This window comes from Procambarus clarkii, chromosome 42, assembly GCF_040958095.1.
Source record: "Procambarus clarkii isolate CNS0578487 chromosome 42, FALCON_Pclarkii_2.0, whole genome shotgun sequence".
In the NCBI taxonomy this organism is placed as follows: Eukaryota; Metazoa; Arthropoda; class Malacostraca; order Decapoda; family Cambaridae; genus Procambarus; species Procambarus clarkii.
In genome coordinates this window covers 5,373,660-5,398,355 of record NC_091191.1, presented here as the reverse complement: position 1 = coordinate 5,398,355, position 24,696 = coordinate 5,373,660, and the positions used below count along the sequence as shown (strand labels likewise).

General features: G+C 47.1%; 1 protein-coding gene across 2 annotated transcripts in view; it reads left to right on the top strand.

Annotated features, from left to right (window-relative positions):
* LOC123770327 (protein hairy) overlaps positions 1-22,234 on the top strand; it is a 91,752-nt gene extending 69,518 nt beyond the window's left edge. For both annotated transcript variants that reach the window (XM_069339836.1, XM_045762110.2), the window contains exons 2-4: positions 14,712-15,386; positions 18,813-18,908; positions 19,240-22,234. In XM_069339836.1, the coding sequence (XP_069195937.1) occupies positions 15,129-15,386; positions 18,813-18,908; positions 19,240-20,349 (1,464 nt within the window). In that variant the 5' untranslated portion in view covers positions 14,712-15,128 and the 3' untranslated portion in view covers positions 20,350-22,234. The remainder of the gene's footprint in view (positions 1-14,711; positions 15,387-18,812; positions 18,909-19,239) is intronic.
* The last annotated feature ends 2,462 nt before the right edge of the window (positions 22,235-24,696 follow it).

Genomic DNA, 24,696 nt, shown 5'->3' with positions numbered 1-24,696 from the left:
TTGATGTCATTATATATATATATATATATATATATATATATATATATATATATATATATATATATATATATATATATATATATATATATATATATATATGTCGTACTTAGAGCCAAAACCGCAGTACTTGACGTAGTATGCAAGACCCCTATTTGCTTAACAGTGATTTTCGTTATTTACAAATATGTCTTTCCAAATTGGTTTATTCCAATTAATATTATTAGATTAAGAACATGAATTACTGACTTAGGTTAGAGTTGATATAATTTATATGTTTTAACTCCAATTTAAAAAGCAAATTCAAATCATATATATATATTGTAATGGTATGCTTAATCACTCCATAAGAAAAGATATGTTTGAAAATATAATATTTCAGGAAAATTCGGCTTGTTAGGCAATGTGGCCTGCCCACCAGAGCACGCCTCACTAGACAGCAAGTCTGACTAGACAGAGCAAGGCAGATTATAAAGAAAGTCTAACTAGACAGGGCACACGTCTCACTACCGACGGACGCATTGAAATCTCCGAAGATGTTTTTTATCGGGAGATTATGGCGCCTTAACTTGATCATGACTTAAGATGTGTTTAGTGTATTTGTCCAGCTAAACTATCCAGATTCTCTTGATGAACTGCCGTTCAGGTCATCAGTCATTGCATGGTAATTACATTTGTCATGTGAAACAAGCGTTTGTCTCGTCATCCAGGTGTTTCTCGGGGTCATCCAGGTGTTTCTCGGGGTCATCCAGGTGTTTCTCGGGTCATTCAGGGTGTTTCTCGGGTCATCCAGGTGTTTCTCGGGGTCATTCAGGTGTTTCTCGGGGTCATTCAGGTGTTTCTCGGGGTCATTCAGGTGTTTCTCGGGGTCATTCAGGTGTTTCTCGGGGGTCATCCAGGTGTTTCTCGGGGGTCATTCAGGTGTTTCTCGGGGGTCATCCAGGTGTTTCTCGGGGGTCATCCAGGTGTTTCTCGGGGTCATTCGGGTGTTTCTCGGGGTCATTCGGGTGTTTCTCGGGGTCATTCGGGTGTTTCTCGGGGTCATTCGGGTGTTTCTCGGGGTCATTCGGGTGTTTCTCGGGATCATCCAGGTGTTTCTCGGGTCATCCAGGTGTTTCTCGGGTCATTCGGGTTTCTCGGGATCATCCAGGTGTTTCTCGGGATCATCCAGGTGTTTCTCGGGATCATCCAGGTGTTTCTCGGGATCATCCAGGTGTTTCTCGGGATCATCCAGGTGTTTCTCGGGATCATCCAGGTGTTTCTCGGGTCATCCAGGTGTTTCTCGGGTCATTCGGGTTTCTCGGGATCATCCAGGTGTTTCTCGGGATCATCCAGGTGTTTCTCGGGATCATCCAGGTGTTTCTCGGGGTCATCCAGGTGTTTCTCGGGATCATCCAGGTGTTTCTCGGGGTCATCCAGGTGTTTCTCGGGATCATCCAGGTGTTTCTCGGGGTCATCCAGGTGTTTCCCGGGTTAGATGTATGTCACGTCTTTCAGGTGTTTGACTGGTCAACGTTTGTTAGGTTAAGCTGGTGATTATCGGGTCAAGTAAATGTTGGTCAGAAAAGCTGAATATTTTGACAGCTCAAGCAGTTGTATGTCACAATAATTTTTGTAAATATATTTCGCAAATTTCAATTATATTTTCTAATGTTTTTTTTTCCGTTACAATTTATGTTGATGTGTTTATGAACACTTTTTCTCGTTCTATTAGTCTTCTTCCTTCTTTTACTGTACTGTTGCTACTCTTCCACCTCCTCCTTGTATCCCTCTTCCTCCTCCTTGTAATCTTTCTTCTTGTACTCCTTTTCCTCCTCCATGTACTCCTCTTCCTCCTCCTTGTACTCCTCTTCCTCCTCCTTGTACTCCTCTTCCTCCTCCTTGTACTCCTCTTCCTCCTCCTTGTACTCCTCTTCCTCCTCCTTGTACTCCTCTTCCTCCTCCTTGAACTCCTCTTCCTCCTCCTTGTACTCCTCTTCCTCCTCCTTGTACTCCTCTTCCTCCTCCTTGTACTCCTCTCCCTCCTCCTTGTACTCCTCCTCCTCCTCCTTGTACTCCTCCTCCTTGTACTCCTCCTCCTCCTCCTCCTTGTACTCCTCGTCCTCCTCCTCCTCCTTGTACTCCTCGTCCTCCTCCTCCTCCTTGTACTCCTCCTCTTCCTTGTACTCCTCCTCCTCCTCCTCCTTGTACTCCTCCTCCTCCTCCTCCTCCTCCTTGTACTCCTCCTCCTCCTCCTTGTACTCCTTTTCCTCCTTGTATTCCTCGTCCTCCTCCTTCTTCACCTCCTTCTCTTACGTCTTCACTGTACTCACTGCTGTAGAGTACAGCTGGAAGGGACTCGTCAAGAGCCATAAAGAACCTCCTATGTAATCTCATCTCGTTCTCTCGTCCACAACACAACGAGAAAAATGGCGCCCCCCTAAAAAATAATATTCCCCTAAATATTACCGCTTATATAATTTTCTCTGGAGATTACAAAGTATATTCGAGTATAATTGTGCAAGACAATACTTCAACTACTACATTATCATAAATTTGTATTGTAGACAAAAGCAAATGGAGAGGAGCAGTTGTGCTTGGTAATTGTTTACAGTCCTGTAGTAAATTAAGCGAAGATTTTAATTGTTTAAGTAGTGTGTTTAAACGTTCGTTTAATGGAAGGGGAGAAAAATAGTGAAATTGTTCAATGACTTTGCAAAGTCGATCATCGGTTGATTGTTTTCTCAGTGGCGGTGATGCATGGTCCACCTCCCTCCCCACCCCTAACCTGAGTCACCCCCTGGGGTGAGGAAGCCACCACCCCACAGTCACCCCCTGGGGTGAGGAAGCCACCACCTCACAGCCCCACCCCCTGGGGTGAGGAAGCCACCACCCACAGCCCCACCCCCATGGGGTGAGGAAGCCACCACCCCACAGTCACCCCCTGGGGTGAGGAAGCCACCACCCCAGTCACCCCCTGGGGTGAGGAAGCCACCACCCCACAGCCACCCCCTGGGGTGAGGAAGCCACCACCCCACAGCCACCCCCTGGAGTGAGGAAGCCACCACCCCACAGCCACCCCCTGGGGTGAGGAAGCCACCACCCCACAGCCACCCCCTGGGGTGAGGAAGCCACCACCCCACAGCCACCCCCTGGGGTGAGGAAGCCACCACCCCACAGTCACCCCCTGGGGTGAGACAGCCACCCCCTGGGGTGAGACAGCCACCCCCTGGGGTGAGGAAGCCACCAACCCACAACCACCCCCCTGGGGTGAGGAAGCCACCCCACAGCCACCCCCTGGGGTGAGGAAGCCACCACCCACAGCCACCCCCTGGGGTGAGACAGCCACCCCCTGGGGTGAGGAAGCCACCACCCACAGCCACCCCCCTGGGGTGAGGCAGCATGCACCACACCCCACAACAAGCCAAGGCTAACTGGAAAGCCTCACGCCACACAACTATTACACGCCTAAAACCCGAGTTCGTAATAGAAAAATAATAAAATTTGAAGAAAAACTCGAAGTTCGAGAATGATAATTTCGCGTGGTGGGTAGCACCGGAGGGCGGACCACTACTCCAGGTATATATTTACCGGCATTAGTAGTTTCCGCTAATTAGGCAACCGGTGATTGAGTAGGTCATTAGCGACTAGTTGAACCAGGTAATTAACCAATCTCATTTATCGTTACATGTTTCGCCTATATTCTTGGCTGTTTTAACTAAACGTAAACAGGTTTTCTTTTTTTTGCGCGTGTGTGTGTATTTACTATTTGTATTTACTATTTGTGTCTGCAGAATCGAGCTATTAGCTCTTGGACCCCGCCTTTCTAACCAATCTATTTTTCCTATGTCTACTACATTTTTTCTCTAACACACACACACACACATCCGCAGAAAGCAGCTCGTAGCAACTGTCTAAATTCCAGGTACCTATTTACTGTTAGGTGAATAGGAGCACCAGGGTGAAACTCAGTCCGTTACTTTCTGCCTCTGTCGGGGATCGATCCCGACTACGACCCCAAAGCGCTGTCCACTCAGCCGTGAGGCTCTCCTCTGTGTGTGTACTCACCTATATGTACTCACCTATATGTGCTTGCAGGATCGAGCATTGACTCTTGGATCCCGCCTTTCTAGCTATCGGTTGTTTACAGCAATGACTCCTGTCCCATTTCCCTATCATACCTAGTTTTAAAAGTATGAATAGTATTTGCTTCCACAACCTGTTCCCCAAGTGCATTCCATTTTTCTACTACTCTCACGCTAAAAGAAAACTTCCTAACATCTCTGTGACTCATCTGAGTTTCCAGTTTCCACCCATGTCCCCTCGTTCTGTTATTATTACGTGTGAACATTTGATCTATTTCCACTTTGTCAATTCCCCTCATTCCTCCCCAATTGTCAGCCATTTTCTAGACCACTCCTCCAGTTTATCCAGGTCATCCTGTAGTCTCTGTCTATCTTCATCCGTCTTAATTCTTCTCATAATTTTTGCATCATCAGCAAACATTGAGAGGAATGAGTCTGCTTCTTGCTGCTTCTTCGTGGTGTGTGTGTGTGTGCGTGCGTGTGCGTGCGTGTGTGTGTGTGTGTGTGTGTGTGTGTGTGTGTGTGTGTGTGTGTGTGTGTGTGTGTGTGTGTGTGTGTGTGTGTGTGTGTGTGTACTTAACTAGTTGTGCTTACGGAGGTTGAGCTCTGGTTCTTTGGTCCCGCCTCTCAACTGTCAATCAACTAATGTACAGGTTGCTGAGCCTACTGGGCTCTTATCATATCTGCACTTGAAGCTGTGTATGGAGTCAGCCTCCACCACATCACTGCCTAATGCATTCCATTTGTCTACTACTCTGACACTGAAAAAATTCTTTCTAACGTCTCTATGGGTCATTTAGGCACTCAATTGCCACCTGTGTCCCCTAGTGCGTGTACCCCTTGTGTTAAATAATCTGTCTTTATCTACCCTATCAATTCCTCTGAGAATCTTGTATGTGATCATGTCCTCTCTAACTCTTCTGTCTCCCAGTGACGTGAGGTTTAATTCCCGTAGTCTCTCCTCGTAGTCCATACCCCTCAGTTCGGGTACTAGTCTGGTGGCAAACCTTTGAACCTTTTTCCAATTTAGTCTTATGCTTGACTAGATATGGACTCCATGCTGGAGCCGCATACTCAAGGATTGGTCTGACATATGTTGTAAACAAAGTTCTGAAAGATTCCTTACACAAGTTTCTATATGCCGTTCTTATGTTAGCCAACCTGGCATATGCCGCTGATGTTATCCTCTTGATATGAGCTTTAGGGGGACATGTCTGGGGTGATGTCAACCCCAAGGTCTTTCTCTCTCTGACTCTTCAAGTATTTCATCTCCCAAATGATACCTTGTATCTGGTCTCCTGCTCCCTACACCTATCTTCATTACATTACATTTGCTTGGGTGGTCGTGTGTGTGTCTTCCTGGGGGTCGTGTGTGTGTGTTCCTGGTGGTCGTGTGTGTGTCTTCCTGGGGGTCGTGTGTGTGTCTTCCTGGGGGTCGTGTGTGTGTGTTCCAAGTGGTCGTGTGTGTGTGTGTGTTCCAGGTGGTTGTGTGTGTGTGTGTTCCAGGTGGTCGTGTGTGTGTGTGTTCCAGGGGGTCGTGTGTGTGTGTGTGTTCCAGGTGGTCGTGTGTGTGTGTTCCAGGTGGTCGTGTGTGTGTGTGTTCCAGGTGGTCGTGTGTGTGTGTGTTCCAGGGGGTCGTGTGTGTGTGTGTTCCAGGGGGTCGTGTGTGTGTGTGTGTTCCAGGTGGTCGTGTGTGTGTGTGTTCCTGGTGGTCGTGTGTGTGGCATGATTCGTCTCCATGTAAACTAGTGGTCATTAATACTGTTACTTGTCACTTTTATGAGATTTGTGTATTTTTACGGCGTCTTAGATATGCCAAGAATATTAATCAGTTAAAAGTTGGCGTGTGTTTACCGTAGAGTTGTTTTGTGGATAGTGTACGTTTCCTAAGAAAAATAACATTCCACATCTACATCCGCCACAAAAGATAAGTTATTAAAACAAGACTAAAACCAGTGCGCTAAATCAGAAGCGAAAAAAGAAACGGGGCAAAAGGAGGAAACCCCACCTCCATTTAAAACTTTGACCCAAATATCCCAGTAACAAGGTTATCGCGAATAACTAAACTCAATTACGGGCTCACTATTGCCCGTGCTACATGGAACTCTTTTTCTACTAACACAACAACAAACATTTAGTGATCTTCGGGAAGAAAGTCTTCCCCAAGGGAGTAAACTCTGGCCTTAGGAAAGAAAGTCATTACCAGTTTCTAAGATTCCCACCGCTAATTGCGTTTTTACGCTTTAGTACTAAACATCGGAGCGGCCAAAGCAGTAGCAACGGCCTGTCAACGAACAAAAACATGTAGTGATTTCAAGGTCAGATAAACGTGTTCCTTGCTAGTACGTTTTCCTTGATCATTTGACGGGAGTCTTTAATGAAGTTTGGGGGAGAGGGAGAGTGAATGTAAAGGTTGTCTTCTTCATCCTTCTAGCCTTCTTCATGCATCTTATTTTACTCCTATTACTACTACTACTAATTATATTATTATTACTATTAGTAATAGTAATGTGGACCCTATACCCATCCCGTGGGCGGTAGTGGACTCCCATACCCATCCCGTGGGCGGTAGTGGACCCCCATACCCATCTCGTGGGCGGTAGTGGACCCCATACCCATCCCGTGGGCGGTGGTTGTCCCCATACCCATCCCGTGGGCGGTAGTGGACCCCCATACCCATCCCGTGGGCGGTGGTTGTCCCCATACCCATCCCGTGGGCGGTGGTTGTCCCCATAACCATCCCGTGGGCGGTGGTGGACCCCATACCCATCTCGTGGGCGGTAGTGGACCCCATTCCCATCCCGTGGGCGGTGGTTGTCCCCATACCCATCCCGTGGGCGGTGGTTGTCCCCATAACCATCCCGTGGGGGGTGGTGGACCCCATACCCATCCCGTGGGCGGTAGTGGACCCCCATACCCATCCCGTGGGCGGTAGTGGACCCCCATACCCATCTCGTGGACGGTAGTGGACCCCATACCCATCCCGTGGGCGGTGGTTGTCCCCATACCCATCCCGTGGGCGGTGGTTGTCCCCATAACCATCCCGTGGGCGGTGGTTGTCCCCATAACCATCCCGTGGGCGGTGGTGGACCCCATACCCATCTCGTGGGCGGTAGTGGACCCCATTCCCATCCCGTGGGCGGCAGTATTATATAGTTTAATGTATATGTCAATAGTCTTTCATAGAAGAATTAGTTCAAGAAATGATCCACAACAATCTCCAAGCTGAAGTGACGATGTTTCTGTCCGCCCTGGACAATTTATTGAGTCGTCACACTTTTATAATTGTCCAGAAGGGACAGAGCAGTCGTCTCTTTCGTCCCATGTGTGTGGTGTGGGGGGGTTTATTTTAAATTATAGTTATTGATAATAGTCATGATCTATTTGTGTGTGGCCGTAATGTTGTATTGGGAGGAACCTTTCCTGTGTTGGGGAAGGTGTTGGGGGAGGGGGAATGCGCTTGGCACTCAGTGTTGGGGTGATTGTTGGTGTATTGTGGGGGGGGGGGGGTCTAGGTGGGACGTGTTACTAATCCGTCGTCAAGATGGATGGATTAGCTCGCCTTTGTGTGTGCTGTGTATGAGAGGCGACTGTAAAGTGTATATGTAACTGTTAACCCATCATTGTCACCCTCGTCACCCCCCCTCACTGTCACCACTAATAGTGACAGTCACCCCTGATTGTCCACACTACCACTGTCACCCGTCACTGTGAGTACTACCACTTACCACCTACCATTGTCACTAAGAATTTGAATAATACATGCTGTATTATAATTCCTTTCTTCATTTGTTTCTTGCTTTTCTTCTTCTAGGAAATCACCTCGCTCTCTGGTTACAAAAAAGTGTTTTCCTTGGGCGTTGGTCTCCTTGTGACCTCCGCCGTCTACTGCACCGTGGGAGTCTGCCACGATTGTACTCACCTACCTACTTGTACTCACCTAGTTGTGTTTGCGGGGGTTGAGCTCTGGCTCTTTGACGCCTCTCAACTGTCAATAAACTGATGTACAGATTCCTGAGCCTACTGGGCTCTATCATATCTACATTTGAAACTGTGTATGGAGTCAGCCTCCACCACAACACTACTTAATGCATTCCATTTGTTAACTACCCTGACATTGAAAAAAATCTTTCTAACGTCTCTGTGGCTCATCTGGGTACTAAGTTTCCACCTGTGTCCCCTTGTTCGTGTTCCACCCGTCCTGAAGAGTTTGTCTTTGTCCACCCTGTCAATTCCCCTGAGAATTTTGTAGGTGGTTATCATGTCTTCCCTTATTCTTCTGTTTTCCAGGGTTGTGAGGTTCAGCTCCCTTAGCCTTTCCTCGTAACTCATTCCTCTCGGTTCCGGGACCAGTCTGGTGGCATACCTCTGAATCTTCTCTAACTTCGTCTTGTGTTTAACCAGGTATGGACTCCAGGCTGGAGCTGCTTACTCCAGGATTGGTCTTACATAAGTGGTATACAGGGTCCTGAACGATTCTTTACACAAGTTTCTAAAGGCAGTTCTTATATTGGCCAGTCTAGCATACGCCGCTGATATCCTTTTGATGTGGGTCTCTGGGGACAGGTTTGGTGTGATATCGACCCCCAGATCTTTCTCTCTATTTGACTCTTGTAGGATTTCACCTCCCAGATGGTACCTTGTTTTCAACCTTCTGCTCCCTTCGCCTAATTTCATAACTTTACACTTTCCTGAGTTGAACTTTAGCAGCCATTTTCTAGACCATTCCTCCAGTTTGTCCAGGTCGTCCTGTAGTCTCTGTCTATCTTCATCCTTTTTGATTCTTCTTATAATTTTTGCGTCATCAGCAAACATTGAGAGGAACGAGTCTATACCCTCTGGAAGGTCGTTTACATATACTAGAAACAGGATGGGTCCGAGTACAGAGTCCTGTGGAACCCCGCTGGTGACATCTAGCCACTCTGATGCCTCCCCCCTCACCGTTACTCGCCGTTTCATATTGCTTAGATAGGTGTGTGTGTGTGTGTGTGTTCATCTATTTATGTCTGCAGGATTGAGCATTAGCTCTTTGACCCCGCCTTTCTAGCCGCCGGTTGTTTATAGCAACGACTCCTGTCCTATTTCCCAATCATATCTATTTTTAAAATTATGAGTAGTGTTTGCTCCCACAACCTGCTCCTTTAACTCATTCCATTTTCCCACTACTCTTACTCTGAAAGAAAACGTTCTGACATCTCAATGACTTATCTGAGTCTCAAGCTTCTATTGGTATTCAATGTGAATATTTCATCTATTTCCACTCTGTCAATCCACCTAAGTATTTTATACGTTTCTTTTCATTTTATAACGTCTCCCCCTCTCTCCTTTTGTGTGTGTGTACTCGTCTAGGTGTGCTCGCTGCGTCCAGTACATCTTGACGACCCGCTATACGACCCGCTATACGACCCCCTATACGACCCCCTATACGACCCCCTATACGACCCCCTATACGACCCCCTACACGACCCCCTATACGACCCGCTATACGACCCGCTATACGACCCCCTATACGACCCGCTATACGACCCCCTATACGACCTGCTATACGACCCCTATACGACCCCCTATACGACCCCCTATACGACCCCCTATACGAGCACATTTTAAACCGCGTCTTTTGAGAGCAGTGACTCCTTCACTTGTCTTACCATATTTACATAAATGATACTCGATACAGTTTTATAAGTAACGGTGGTTAGGATTGTATGCGCTAATGATTAAGACTAAATATAACAAAGATACCCACTGAGTGAGAGGACAGTTGGTATAGCTGAAGAGGCGTCTTGGAGAGGAAGACGAAGGTGTAGGCGAAGGTGCACAACTTCATAGGCGAAGAGAGTCAGAACTTATCCCAGTTGCGTGGCAAGATTGGTGTCGATGGTTTTAGAGAGGCTTAGTGCTGACAGGATGTATACACTTCTCACATTGAAATTGAAATTGAAATTGAAATAAGTTTATTGAGGTAAAATACACACAAAGGGATGAGGTAGCTCAAGCTATTCTCACCCCGTTCAGTACAACGTGTTAATATATACATAGACACACATCACAAACAATAAACATATTACCAAACATTCTGAGAGGTAAACATATACATTTCCTCCTTCACAAGTAGTATGGTATCAGACGTACACACAAATACTTTTATCACTACTCACATTGCTTCGTCTTTTCACTCCTTCTTCAGTGCATCTTTTCGTAGCGGCATTTTTCCTTCTTTATCGTGGCTCGAAGGTGTTGTACATCAAATGAGGAAGTGAATAGGTTGTGGAATCATTCAATCGGATTGCTTTTTGATGGGGGATAACTTGAACAGATTAATTGGAGCAATCTTCAGTTGCATCAGTGCTCATTCTAGACGATGATCAGTCTTGTCATTGCACAATTTGGAGACTGCTCAACATAAGGTTGTGCACAATCTGTGCATAATTAGGATAATGTTAAATTGAGTTGGTAATTGACTAGGGCAGTGTGCGACTGAGGAAGTACTTATTCCGGGTAGTCCTTGAATAAGACTCTGTAGAATCGGGGCCATGTTTGATTAGGGGGGTAACACTCAATTAGATTGGTACAGTGATCGACTGGTACAGTGATCGACTGGTACAGTGTTCGACTGGTATAGTGTTCGACTGGTACAGTGTTCGATTGGTACAGTGTTCGACTGGTACAGTGTTCGACTGGTACAGTGTTCGATTGGTACAGTGATCGACTGGTACAGTGATCGACTGGTACAGTGATCGACTGGTATAGTGATTAACTGGATAGATGAACAATTTTGCAGAGTACTATCTGCTTCCATTCTCAGCGAGCGCGCCAGTGTGTGTCTTGTCATTGTTGTTGTTTTAAGATTCAGCTACTGGGGAACAAAAAGTTCCAAGTAGCACGGGCTATGGTGAGCCCGTAGTGGACTTACCTGGCACAGGAGCGGGGCTGTAACTCGCGTGTCTTGTCGTTACGTCTGCTCATATGTATCGCTGCCCGTAATTGTGATACAACAGAGTTTGATATTTTCCTCTGACCATTTTCTAGATTTCGTTCTACTCTCACAGCATCACTTAGGTGCACTTTTAAAAATAGACTTGATAACACAATATAGACGTAGAGGGCATAGCGCTGTACCATTATGTACTGTATTTTACCTTTGCTTTTCGTCGTACGTCTGGCAGCGCCAGTACTATGTGTCTCTTTTTTTGGGCTCCTGCGCCAGTGTCAGTGCAAGAGATTCCTTCTGGCTCGTACGTCAGGCAGCACCAATACAAGAAGCTCCAGCTGGCTCGTACGTCAGGCAGCACCAATACAAGAAGCTCCAGCTGGCTCGTACGCCAGGCAGCAACAATACAAGAAGCTCCAGCTGGCTCGTACGTCAGGCAGCACCAATACAAGAAGCTCCAGCTGGCTCGTACGTCAGGCAGCACCAATACAAGAAGCTCCAGCTGGCTCGTACGTCAGGCAGCACCAATACAAGAAGCTCCAGCTGGCTCGTACGTCAGGCAGCACCAATACAAGAAGCTCCAGCTGGCTCGTACGTCAGGCAGCACCAATACAAGAAGCTCCAGCTGGCTCGTACGTCAGGCAGCACCAATACAAGAAGCTCCAGCTGGCTCGTACGTCAGGCAGCACCAATACAAGAAGCTCCAGCTGGCTCGTACGTCAGGCAGCACCAATACAAGAAGCTCCAGCTGGCTCGTACGTCAGGCAGCACCAATACAAGAAGCTCCAGCTGGCTCGTACGTCAGGCAGCACCAGTACTAGAGACTCCTCTGCCGTCGAGGTCGCGCAGATGTCACCTGCGCGCTGCCATGGCCAAGGCTTTAAATTTTATTGTCGTTTTGTGAAAGTATGCAGATAAAATTTATTTTTGCCTGAATACGAGAAGGGTCTAAGTGTTTTCTTATTTTTATTACCGAGAGGTAAATGCCCTTCAAGACTTTCTGACGCATTTTATTTGTTTAATTTGTCATTTGGCATATAAGGAAATAGCATAATTAACGGAAGCAGTTTTCAGCAGTTTGAGGCACTCTTAGTAGCTTGAAAGTTTCCATTTCAAGGATTATATAATGGCGAAAAGTTTTGGAATTCTTTCAGCACATGTTGGATCAACAGTGAAAGTTTTCAAGAGAAACGGACAAGGCTGTGGGGGGGGGAGGGAACCTTCGGGCTGTGAAGACAAACACCACTCACAGATCAGCCAATCGGGAGAAGAGGCTGGAGTAGAACAACTCGAATTCATCCATAGGTAAACTAGGCAATCGTGGAACTCTCGGCTCCCCTTTTCAGATTGGAGCTGCCATGATTCTCTCTCTCTCTCTCTCTCTCTCTCTCTCTCTCTCTCTCTCTCTCTCTCTCTCTCTCGAGAGAGAGAGAGAGAGAGAGAGAGAGAGAGAGAGAGAGAGAGAGAGAGAGAGAGAGAGAGAGAGAGAGAGAGAGAGAGAAACGTAAATACCCGCGTCTGTTATTGTATAAAGCGGCGATGTATATAATACAACGCAGTATTTTGATATATATATATAATATATAATATAATATACGACATATATGCGATATAGGGGCAAGAGACGACAGTGGTGGCGACACACTACAAAGGAGATCTCGATGAAGAGGCTGCTCATCAACCCGTCTTCTTACAAACAACGTCCAAGCTGTCTCGGACTCTCCAGTATCTGGCTGACAACGGTACGGGGTCCCTAGTAACGGGAGTGTGTGTGTGTGTTTGCCCAGCCACTGTAACGTATTTTTGCGCGCGAAGTCGAGGGCGCGTTTACAAGAATCAGCGCTCGTTGGCAAAAGTTTGTTTACATTGAGAACTAATCCTCCTCCTCCTCCCTCAAACATCTAGAGATAACCCAGCCAAGCAGCTAGGGGCATTCAACATCTCTCCAATCAGATAATGACAACTGCTCCTAGTACAGTAACAAGTAGTTAAGAGACCCCTTAAAATCCTCCTAACATAAGTAGCTACATAACTGGAATACTCTCTACAAGCAGCCAGAGTCACTGCTGTGGGATGTAAATTTACGTTAGCGTGAAACAGCTCTCGGTAGGTTAATGTCAAATCACAGAAGTTGGATGCATACAGTCGGTAATTAGCTGTAAACAGACTTAACTTGGTTTAAACTGTTTCTTGTTAGTGTTCCTGGACGCCCAGTGTTGCCATCTCGCTCGTGCTAGAGAGGAAACTATCGACATTCTTGCTAGATGCCCCGCCGGCCGGGAATGACTACCCATAACCTTTACCGAACTGCTGTCTCCTCCACACACACACACACACACACACACACACACACACACACACACACACACACACACACACACACACACACACACACACACACACACACACACACACACACACACACACACACACACACACACACACACACACACACACACACACACACACACACACACACACACACACACACACACACACACACACACACACACACACACACACACACACACACACACACACACACACACACACACACACACACACACACACACACACACACACACACACACACACACACACACACACACACACACACACACACACACACACACACACACACACACACACACACACACACACACACACACACACACACACACACACACACACACACACACACACACACACACACACACACACACACACACACACACACACACACACACACACACACACACACACACACTCACTCACTCACTCACTTTATGCTGAACACCCATTCTCTACGTACACTCGCCGATAATTACAGTTTCACAACACCTATGGCAAATACACAGATTTTGCGAGTGCCTGTTCCCAGTAAGCTGTTTTAGCGGACAGCGAACGTCTGCTATATATCCTGACGTCAAACATGGGACACGCAAGTTATCCACTATAAACAACAGTTTCGTGAAGTGGAATTGATATGCAAACTCGCCTTTCGATCTAGAAAACAACCCTTCATTTTCAGGTAACCGGATTAGAGCGTACAAGACCTTGCCTCCCTCCATCCGTAGGATCGTGGCCTGGAAGGAACTTCGCGTTGTGCTTCATGGGGATCGAACTGGGATCAGAGGGGTTACTAGTATACAGCGTTATCGCTCTACCCCAAGGCATCTCCCTCCCCATTTTTTCTATGCCAGTTCCAGACGATGACCTTGTCGCGCGTTATAAAAGGTTGCGTCAAGAGCTCAACTTGTATCTACCGCTTATAAAGGGTGCCAGGCTAACAGCTCATGCCACAGGGGCCGCTGAACTATAAAGGGCTGGGCGTGGAAGGATTAAGGTGAGAGTGGGGCTCCCGAGGCGGGAGTGCTGACCCCTTGCAGGTGCTGACGGTGCCACCAATGGAAGAGATTAGAGAGCATCCCACGAAGTCAGATCTTCTTTATCCACTCTGATGGTTGATCACATTTGTACGCGTGCAAATTTTTGTGATTATTGTATATTTGCGTAAAGAACATGATACACGAATCGGGACGAACATGCAATAACTGTACTTATCGCGAAAGTGAGTGTAATATTGGAATCAAGTGATAATACCTTACAACGCGACACAACATGATGTTGCCCCATGGCTACATTCATATAAGGTTTTATGCTATGTTTACGTACCAAACCTGTCATCAGGAGATTAATTGTATTTCTTCTTTTCACAGAAACTATTCCAGTGTGGAAGAAATGCAGCCGCCACACCACCGCAGTCCCCGACCTGCAGTCCTCCTAGTCGACGACCTCTCCCTCACTGCCTTGGCCTCCTCCTTCACCATCATCAAACATACTCTGTTTACTTCACCTCAGTCACACTCTCCACAACGACTAACTACTCGCCATATGGCATAAACGCGCACGACGCGGAATTCTTCGTCCATGTGACACTCCCTCAAGTACAACGAAGTGGCTTCGTGAAACGAGCTTGAAGAATAATAACCTCACAAGTTTCTGACTCTGTATAAAGACGCAAAGCAGCAAAACACGACAGATCTGGACAGGAGCGTAAGACCCCCCATCTCCCCCATTCCCCTCTCCCGCTGACGCGCCCAGCGACCTCCCGCGCGCTGCCCACTACCCGCAACATGGAGGGCCAGTCATCAGTAGAGTGCGGGAGTCAGTCGGGCTCAGACGTAGAGTCGGCCCATCGCCTCAGCCGACGCCAGAGGCATCAGCTGGGGGGGTCCAGGAGACAACAGTGCCTGGATCAGGAGATACACCACCTGGGCCGCGAAGACAACTTCCTCGATGAGGAGGAAGTGAGCACAGATGACATGACGGCAGACAGCACCAACGGCCACCGCCGCACGTCCTCGCCGGCAGACTGCTCCATGAATAGAAAGGTGAGTGTCAGGGGCTGTATAGCATTGCGTTGACACGATCTGGCTGACTGTAGCAAACTCTGGAGACTAACGGATCATCTGGCTGTGAGCAACAATAATTCTGGCTGTGGTAATTCCTTCACACCGCTTGCGACATCTAGCCATGGCAGGGAATGTATAATTTGTTAGTGTAAACACCACCACAGCTTCTAATCAAAGCAACTTATAAAATAAGTGACTATTGTAGTTAAAGAGTGCTTTCGATTTTGAGAAAAAAACTATTGCAATTGGCAGTTGTAGCCACATGCCGATACTAGTGGCAGGTACATTTTAATGTGTGACAGAAACAATGCCTCGGAGAGGGAGAAAATGCTCCGAGTTGTGATAGGAGCTATGCCTCTTAAGAGAGCATAACAATACCCATGTGAGAGACAGTGACACCATGTGTGTGTGAGGAAATGATGGTTGTAGTTATGATAGGAGCTATACCTGTGTGGCGGAGTGGGTACCTTCCGATTAAACACGTACAATGAATCTGGTTGTCAATAACCACCGAGAGAAATAGATTACTTCGTAATACGTGCAGCGCTTCTCCTCGGAGTTGAGAGACCTACATACTTGCCTGAGAAAAATTCCCTATATTGTGTTATGAACAGTATTATTATCGTTACTGGACAAAGTTTTTCATTATAGAACCATAGTCAGATGGGCTGAATTAAAAACTTGATTTTACTTTTTATTTTATTGTTTTAAATTCAGATTCGCTGCACGCGTTCCTGATTGGTGCATAAGTTGTAACACAGCTTGTGATAGAGTAATTTCGTGACAGCTGTTCTGGATAGAAGCGTGTGAGATGAGTAGATTGACACTCCTCCCATCCCCTTCCCCACATCACGATAATTGGACTAACCTTAGTGTGACCCTCGAGTGAAAGAACTATAGTCAGTAGCCAGAGCAACCTCTTCCGAGTAAGGAAAACAGAAAGCCTAATATGGAAATGTGAGCCACGCTGTCAAACTGCGCTTCCCCGCACCCTGTCTCTCTACCCCTTCCACCTATCCCTCTACCCCTTCCCCCTATCCCTCTACCCGTCCCTCCCTATCCCTCAACCCCTTCCCCACCTCTCTGACCCACCCTCCCTCCACCAGACAGGGTCATGCCGTCCCCGCCTGGCCTTGACGGATCTACTGTCGTGCGGGGAATAAAACTTCTCATTATTTTCATGGCTCGCTGTTGGGGCACTTTTCCCACTCCAGTTGCTCCTCTTGCCGTAGTGAGTGGTGACTGTTCCACTGATTACCTGCTAATCTGCTCGCTGACAGCTCGTTCACGTGCTGATAACTTTTTCAAGCCTCGCTTCACTGGTTTCTTGGCTGTTTGCTTCCCAGAACGTTTAGTCTGAAGTTAATGAGTTCCCAATGGATTAATTAATCGATTAATCTGAGATTAATCCCGATTATGGTCAAAAGATAGGGGTGTTTTTAATGTTAAGCTCTTATCTACCTCCAAACGTCAGAGCCTGTTAATTCAATGTCTTCTGTTGCCATTTTTAACGTGTGCAATCTCTCCACACGTGTACATGTGTGGAGAGATTGCACATGTGTACAACGCGTGCAACACCTCTGCACATGTGTACATACTCACATGAACACAAACTCTATCCACATAGCTTCGTTCACTAACAGTGTCACTATTGCTGCTGTAACGATGAATCGAAAGCAACAGGCGAATGTAATTTTCATTCCCAAAAGGAGAATGGCATCTGGATGAATGCCATGGTGTGGAGTGGTCAGGTGTTGGCCCACAAGGTGTGGAGTGGTCAGGTGTTGGCCTACATGGTATGGAGTGGTCAGGATGCTGGCCTACATGGTGTGAAGTGGTCAAGATGCTGGCCCACAAGGTGTGGAGTGGTCAGGGTGCTGGCCTACATGGTGTGGAGTGGTCAAGATGCTGGCCTACAAGGTGTGGAGTGGTCAGGGTGCTGGCCTACAAGGTGTGGAGTGGTCAGGGTGCTGCCTACAAGGTGTGGAGTGGTCAGGGTGCTGGCCTACATGGTGTGGAGTGGTCAGGGTGCTGGCCTACATGGTGTGGAGTGGTCAGGATGCTGGCCTACATGGTGTGGAGTGGTCAGGGTGCTGGCCTACATGGTGTGGAGTTGTCAGGGTGCTGGCCTACATGGTGTGGAGTGGTCAGGATGCTGGCCTACATGGTGTGGAGTGGTCAGGATGCTGGCCTACATGGTGTGGAGTGGTCAGGGTGCTGCCCACAAGGTGTGGAGTGGTCAGGGTGCTGGCCTACATGGTGTGGAGTGGTCAGGGTGCTGCCCACAAGGTGTGGAGTGGTCAGGGTGCTGGCCTACATGGTGTGGAGTGGTCAAGATGCTGGCCTACAAGGTGTGGAGTGACCAGGGGTACTTACAACAGTGGACGTGTTTAGCAGGATATTAGAAGATCTAGAGTTATCAGTATATCATGCTACCCGTTCCAAGACCAGTGACCAAACAAGGGACGCGTTAATACTGGGCGCGCGCGCCTACTTTTTGTAAAAATTGCGGCCGGTTCTTTTTATTCTTATTACTTATCGTGGATGAATGGTGCACGACTCCCATAACCTTGCTGGTGAGGGTGGCTGTTGAAGATACTGGAAGGCCAGGTCACATATATATACCCAAATTAACAACTTAGTGGAGTGAAGGATAATGATAGGGAATGGAAAATTAGATCCAGTGAAGAGTAGAGGTGCCATGACCACAAGTCAAACACTGTATGAACAACAGAGGTTGAGAGGCGGGACCAAAGAGCCGGAGCTCAATCCCCTTGCATGCACAGCTAGGCTTTTCAACCGTCTCCCGCCATATATAAGAAATATTGCTGGAACACAAATGTAAAATGGATCCATTATAAATTGTGATGGATATGTGGGCCTGCGGGCTCGTCCAAGCCCGCAGGCCGGGCAGAGGCCAAGCTGGGATTGGGGAGCCAGGTACTGAACCCAGTTTTCAACTGATTGATGAAGGTTAAGCCACCCAAGAGGTGACACGGGCATGAATAGCCCGTAATGGGTACACAGAGTAAAGGCTGTGGGAATGTACCTGGAACACACGAAATGGCCCATTAGACCAGAAACCCTATGAGGATTTAGGATAAACTGACTAGTTGACAGTCCAGCTTTGTAACAGACTGGCTTGTTGACAGGATTGGCTTGTTGTCAGACTGGCTTGTTGTCATTCTGATTTGTTGTCAGACTGGCTTGTGGATTTAGTGTAAAATAATATTGCACATGTTGTATAATTTGTTCATTTGTGATTATGTATTCCATTTGACTTCTTTTGAAATGCTGTTAAATTCCACATTATATAATCTTGGCCACATGGCAAGGTTAACAACCTCTGCCTCACCATTAACATTAACAAGCAACGTTAATTAACCACCTCCGTGTCGCCCACAGAGCAACAAGCCGCTGATGGAGAAGAAGCGACGTCAACGCATCAACCGCTGCCTCAACGAGCTAAAGACCCTGGTGCTGGAGGGCTCCAAGAAGGACGTGAGTATTGTCGACTTCTTCAGTTCTTCAGTCTTGCCCTATATTATTACCGTTGTTAAGAGTGACAGTGTCTCGTGTGGAAGCCAACCCACTAATGCACAAATATCTAGTCGAATCCGATTTAAGATAGTAAGATAATATTATCTAAGATAGTATTAACAGAGGCAGGAAGGTGGTTGACTCTTCGGCACCTCAGACCCCTCGCATTTCGAATAAGTAGTTTCTCGGCTTCTCCCATATTGGAAGCCTGTAACATTAAGAAACATGCTTATAGAGCTTAGGCGCTAATGTCTATAGCCTTTCTCATTAATGTAAAATATTTCCTCCTTAGCCGTCTCGATACAGCAAGTTAGAGAAGGCTGACATCCTGGAGATGACGGTCCAGCACGTTCAGGCGCTTCACCGGCACGAGGGCGGTAGGATGGCGGGCGGCGGACGGCTGGGAGGCAGTGAAGAGGCCAAGTACCGTGCCGGGTACACTCACTGCGCCGCAGAGGTCGCAAAGTACCTGGCCAGCTTGAACGACCTTCCCCACGATCTCCATAAGAAGGTATTTTCTCACCTCAGCACCATTGCCACCTCCCTGTCTTCCAGCGTTAACAGCAACACCGCCTGCGTGCAGAACAACGTCAATGTGATGCCCAATCCTGCGCCAATTATCCTGGTGCTCAACACCACCGCTGGAATCCCCGTCTCACAGGCACCCACGCAACAAATCGCCTACCAGGAGAGCGGCGGCAATTCTCTGGGTCCCCAGCCCCAGGTGACGTTCGTGACCACGCCCAGGTTCCAGACCACAGGCTCAACCCCCGTCCAACAGCACTGTGGCCTTCAGATACAACCGACACGCTTCAACAACAGTGACCTGACCTTGGTACTCCCTGCCACGCAACATGTCATCTCTCAGAGCTGCAACACGAGAGAAGCACCGAGTGCCGCCCTGCAAGCCTCGGCTCCTGTCCTAACAGCTATTCTTACATCTGACAGGAATGGTATTTCTTCCTCCTTCGTCCAGCCACCAGCCTTGTCAACAAGCAGCGAAGATTCTGCTCTGGGCACCGAGACGCTTGACACATCAGACAGTGATATCAGTTGCTCGGGGGTCAGCACTCCTATGTCTTCCATGAGCAGCGCAGGATCCCCAGCACCTGAGGAGGCTGGTCGATCGTCACCCAAGAGAGCAAGTACATCTAGGTCGTCACCGCCACTCAGAGGTCAGTTATGGAACAGTGGCAGCTTCAGAGAAGAGTTAGGCTCGTCATCTTGCTCCAGCCGAGGCACCAGCTCCCGCCGTCAGCCTGTGCTGGCTCCCAAACCCTCGTATGTTTCCTGGCCCTCACGCTCTGCGCCACAAGAAAAATATCAGAAAATACCAAAAGACAAAAGTCCTCCACCGCCGCCGCCAGCCGACCCCCAGTCCATGTGGCGGCCGTGGCACTGACCAGTGGCACTGACCAGTGACACTGACCAGTGACACTGGCTAGTCCCCCTCTCATCGCTCATGCACAATACTTGCCAACCATTCGTCCGTCAAAGTACAACTCTTAATCTCAGTAGTATGAAAGTACTCTAGCTCTTTTTGTACTATTGGAAATATAACTAAAGACAAATATTTGTAGTCGAAATGAGACCTCAAAATCGACCATGAGGTAAAATTAGTTTTATATGGCTTTAAAAATTGTTTTGAGGAACATATGTGAAAACAGCATAACGTGATGAAAAATATTAATGATAAAGAAATAGTGGAATATTTTGCTGTCTGAAATTATTTAAGTGGAAACAACTATATGGAACAATAGTTGTTTTAAGTGGAAACAACTTGTATTATTCATATAGAAACAACTATATATTTGGAATTAACAGAAAAATATATTGATAAATTGTGAGGTTAATCAGTGGCAATTTACATGAACCGGATCTACAAGAACTGGTTTAACTCCTCATGACAGAAAAGTTGAAGGAGGACTGCTGTCTGCGTCTCCTGGAATGCCAAGCAACGTTCTCATTATGTGTTTACCTGGAGGTCTCGACTCGTCTCCAGGTTTATCCAAACTCCACTGACAACCCAAACGCTTGAAGGACAATTCAAGCCCAAGCCGCTTCGTCTACAGAGCTGTGGTCCACTAGAAAGTAAAGGGCAAAGATAGCCAAGCCCGTGATCTCATGTTGTCGTTGTCATTTCGAGGTCTGGGCCAGCAGTGAATGGGAAGGCTTCGGCTGTCACTTTAAGCAGTAATGCATTAAAATAAAAGATTGTCTTTCACCCCTCCACTGCTGTCCCAGGCGTCGTTCTGTTTTTGTCTTAATGACATCTTTATTGTTATTACGCTTAACCACACTGGGCCAACTAACAGGCACCGCTGAGCACGTGTGTGTTGCACTGCACCTTTGCACCTTGCACCGTGTGTGTTTTTTATTGCACCTGTACCTTGCACTTGTACCTGCACGCCCCCGCACCCCCGCACCTGCACCACATTACCTCACAGAGGAGCTCGGACGAGGTTCCACCTTCCGCGGGGCCAGTCCACGACTAGAGGGTCACACGGCATTTACTAAGACGAGTAATAGCTTGGAATATAAAAGACAGTACAGTTAGTATTCCTTACAGTTAAGCGGTTGCCACGTGAACAGCTATCACTTCGCGAGAATCAAACTATAGGCCGTGTGACCCGAAGGTCTCCACATCTCCAACCACAGTTGCTATAGACCGGAGACGTCCCCCACCCCCGCGGAGAGTGCCACCCGTCCGCCCACCTCGCTAAGCCGTGGTGGTGTGTTTACTGTGATCCTCCGGAACCCCTCGAGCCGTGACCCCGTGCCATACCTTGACACCCCCTCACCCCCTTCCCTTCCCTGTTCATTCCTCACCCTCCCCACCTCCCTTCGTTCCTCCGAGAAACTGCTCTAGCGACCCCCCCTCCCTTTCACCCCTTCCCCCATCTCATTCCGTCACAAACCTGGACTAATTCTCGCGCCCCACGTCACTTCATTAATTTCCACTCAATAGCTTCCCCACAATCCTCCTCTATTAACTCTTAGTCCCCATCCCCTTTTTTTGCAGTATTTTAAATCCCTCCTTATAGCACCTGAAAGTTGCATTTTGTAGCACCTTAAAGTTGCATTTTGTAGCACCTTAAAGTTGCATTTTGTAGCACCTTTAAGTTGCATTTTATAAAGCCTTAATGTTTCACCTTGTAACGCCTAAATGTTCTAATTCACAGCATCTGAAGATGAGAAATTTCATTTTGGCGTTTTCAAGTGCCCTTCATGCCCCCCTCCCCCCCCCCCCCACAACCCCCTCAACACAACAGCAGTATCCCCACCTCCCCCACCATTCCCAACCTCCCCCTCACATCCCCTCCCACATCCCCCCCACCTCCCCCTCACATCCCCTCCCCACCTCCCCCACCCATCCCCCCCCCCTCCACCTCCCCCACCCATCACCCCCCCCCCCCCCACCTCCCCCAGCATGCTCTGACTACGCGCACGCTGTAACCAAACTCAGTTAAACTGTCGTCATTATTATTATTATTATCATTATTATTATTATTATTGTTACTATTATTATAGTTGTACTTCAGTTGTGAATGAACTGAAGATGCAACTGTAAGCAACGCTTTAAACTGAGTGTGGTTCATGAATCCCACCCCAGTGCCTTGTCTTGATAGAGATCAGTGAGAATCCGTCCTATATCCTCAAAAATGCATGAGAAACTCTCTTTTTTTTTCAAACCTTTTAGGATTTAGCATGCACTTCTCTTCCATCGCTTGTGTTCTTACGGGGATATTCCTGTCTCTTCTCCTCTTCTTCCTCTAGCCACTTGTCTGGTATGAGTGGGCACGTATGGAAGAGTAAGAGTGTAGCGAGAGAAGGCACTGCGCACGCGCCACATCAGAGCCCTGTTTACTAATGTATTGTTTGCATGTTGCTATTTGGAACGCGCCCTCCCTATCCCCCATTCCCCCCCCCCCCCTCCCTCCTATATTGCATCAATAACTGAACGCGCCCGCCCTCCATCCTTAACTTAGTGACATATTAGGCTACAAACATATCCACCTTCGTTCAGCTAGTCGTGCACACCCACCTTGCAGCAAGCACACTGTGGTCGCTACTCCCCAAGTGACCCAACCTCTAGTCATTGTTTTTTTGGAGAATATATTTTTTATGATATGCTAGATCATCCTCGACATACCCCCGCCCGGGGTATGTGGTGGTGATTAGCAGGTAAGGGATACTTGACAAGGACATTAATATCATATGATGTGCAGACAGCCAAGAACTTGAAAATGTCGGATTTGCCTTTGACAGAACTAGTTTTCTCTCTTTGTCTTTCAGCCACTATGATGGCAACCCTCTCCTTCCAAGCACCACCAGTCTGGCCTGCCAGGTTTGTTAGTCAGAACAAGGTCATCAATAATTTGTCCCCAGCAGTTAGAATTTATTATGCAATGCTTTGACTCGAGAAAGATCGCCTCTGATAATCTTTTCTTGTGTGATCTGTTAATACAGGTCCGTCCGTCAACCCACCTTCCCGAACGCTAGTTGTCTGCGAAGCCACATGTGCAAAATATTGACTTATAAACCGCTATAAGTTCACATTTTATTATATTGAAATGTAAAACATTAGCGTAAATTGACTAAATAATGGAAACTTAAGACACATCCCACCGTAACTTATCCTAGACCTAATATTCGGCATATAGATGCTATATTTAGTAATACGTGAGTAGGCGCATTTTATTTGCTCGAAGGTACCACTAAAGTCAATTAAAGAAGTTCATCGCATATTTATATCATTGACGTTTTAACATTCTGACTTTTATGTTTAAAATCTTGTTGTTGCTCACATCTGAAAATCCAAATTGAATTTACTCCAGCGAAATCTAAAACCTTGTTAGAGGTGATGTCATCCACAACCCCACCCTCTCGTGGCTGGTATTGCAGTCCGTCCACATTGGAATCATCTGCGTCCTAGTCTTTGAGAGACTAACCCCTATTCTTAACTTATTTTAAAGATTTTCTAAAAATGAGACCCCCTGAATTCAATATTTTCGAATACGACAACCAGGGAAAACCCAAATCCATATTAAAACTAGGAATGTAATAATTCTGTTGAATAATTCACAAAAAGCATAAATGAATCTTTAGTACTTCTTCTTCACTGTCCCAAAACATTGAAAAAAGCCGCATTCGGTACACCTTTAAACCCCCGTCGACGAGTGAGCAACAAAACTATTTATCTGATAAAATTTATGAATGAAGATTATGTTCTCAATTATGCTGCCCACATTCCTCAATTACCTTTACATGCGGCCAGCACCCTTATCTCCATCCAATCAGATCCCTGGCGTACACTGATTATATGTTCTTAAGTGGATTTTTTATACATAGGTTGAATTTAATAAGTGAACCAGAGGAGGAGTAGTAAAAGGGGCTTATACAGGATGGGTTGATAAAGATGTCGGTATGTTTTGTGGTGATGCATAGATACCCACACCAGATACCCGCATACAAGGTACATTATATATCTGGTTCTCATTACTCCCCATATTAGATATACATTCAACCAGAAGCTGATGATGACGCTCACATATTTTGTTCACTAGATCGTATTGGGATTTATAAAGCTGGTGTTTAATATTAGTGACCAGTCGGAGAGGGCTTTTTCTGGGGTGTAATGTTGCTCCTGCCGGTACCTTGCGGCCCTGACACCTGCATGGCCAGGCGTACGGTGCTACGGAAGGAGGACCACGACTTGCACTTGGTTTTATCTCTCTCTTTCTCTCTC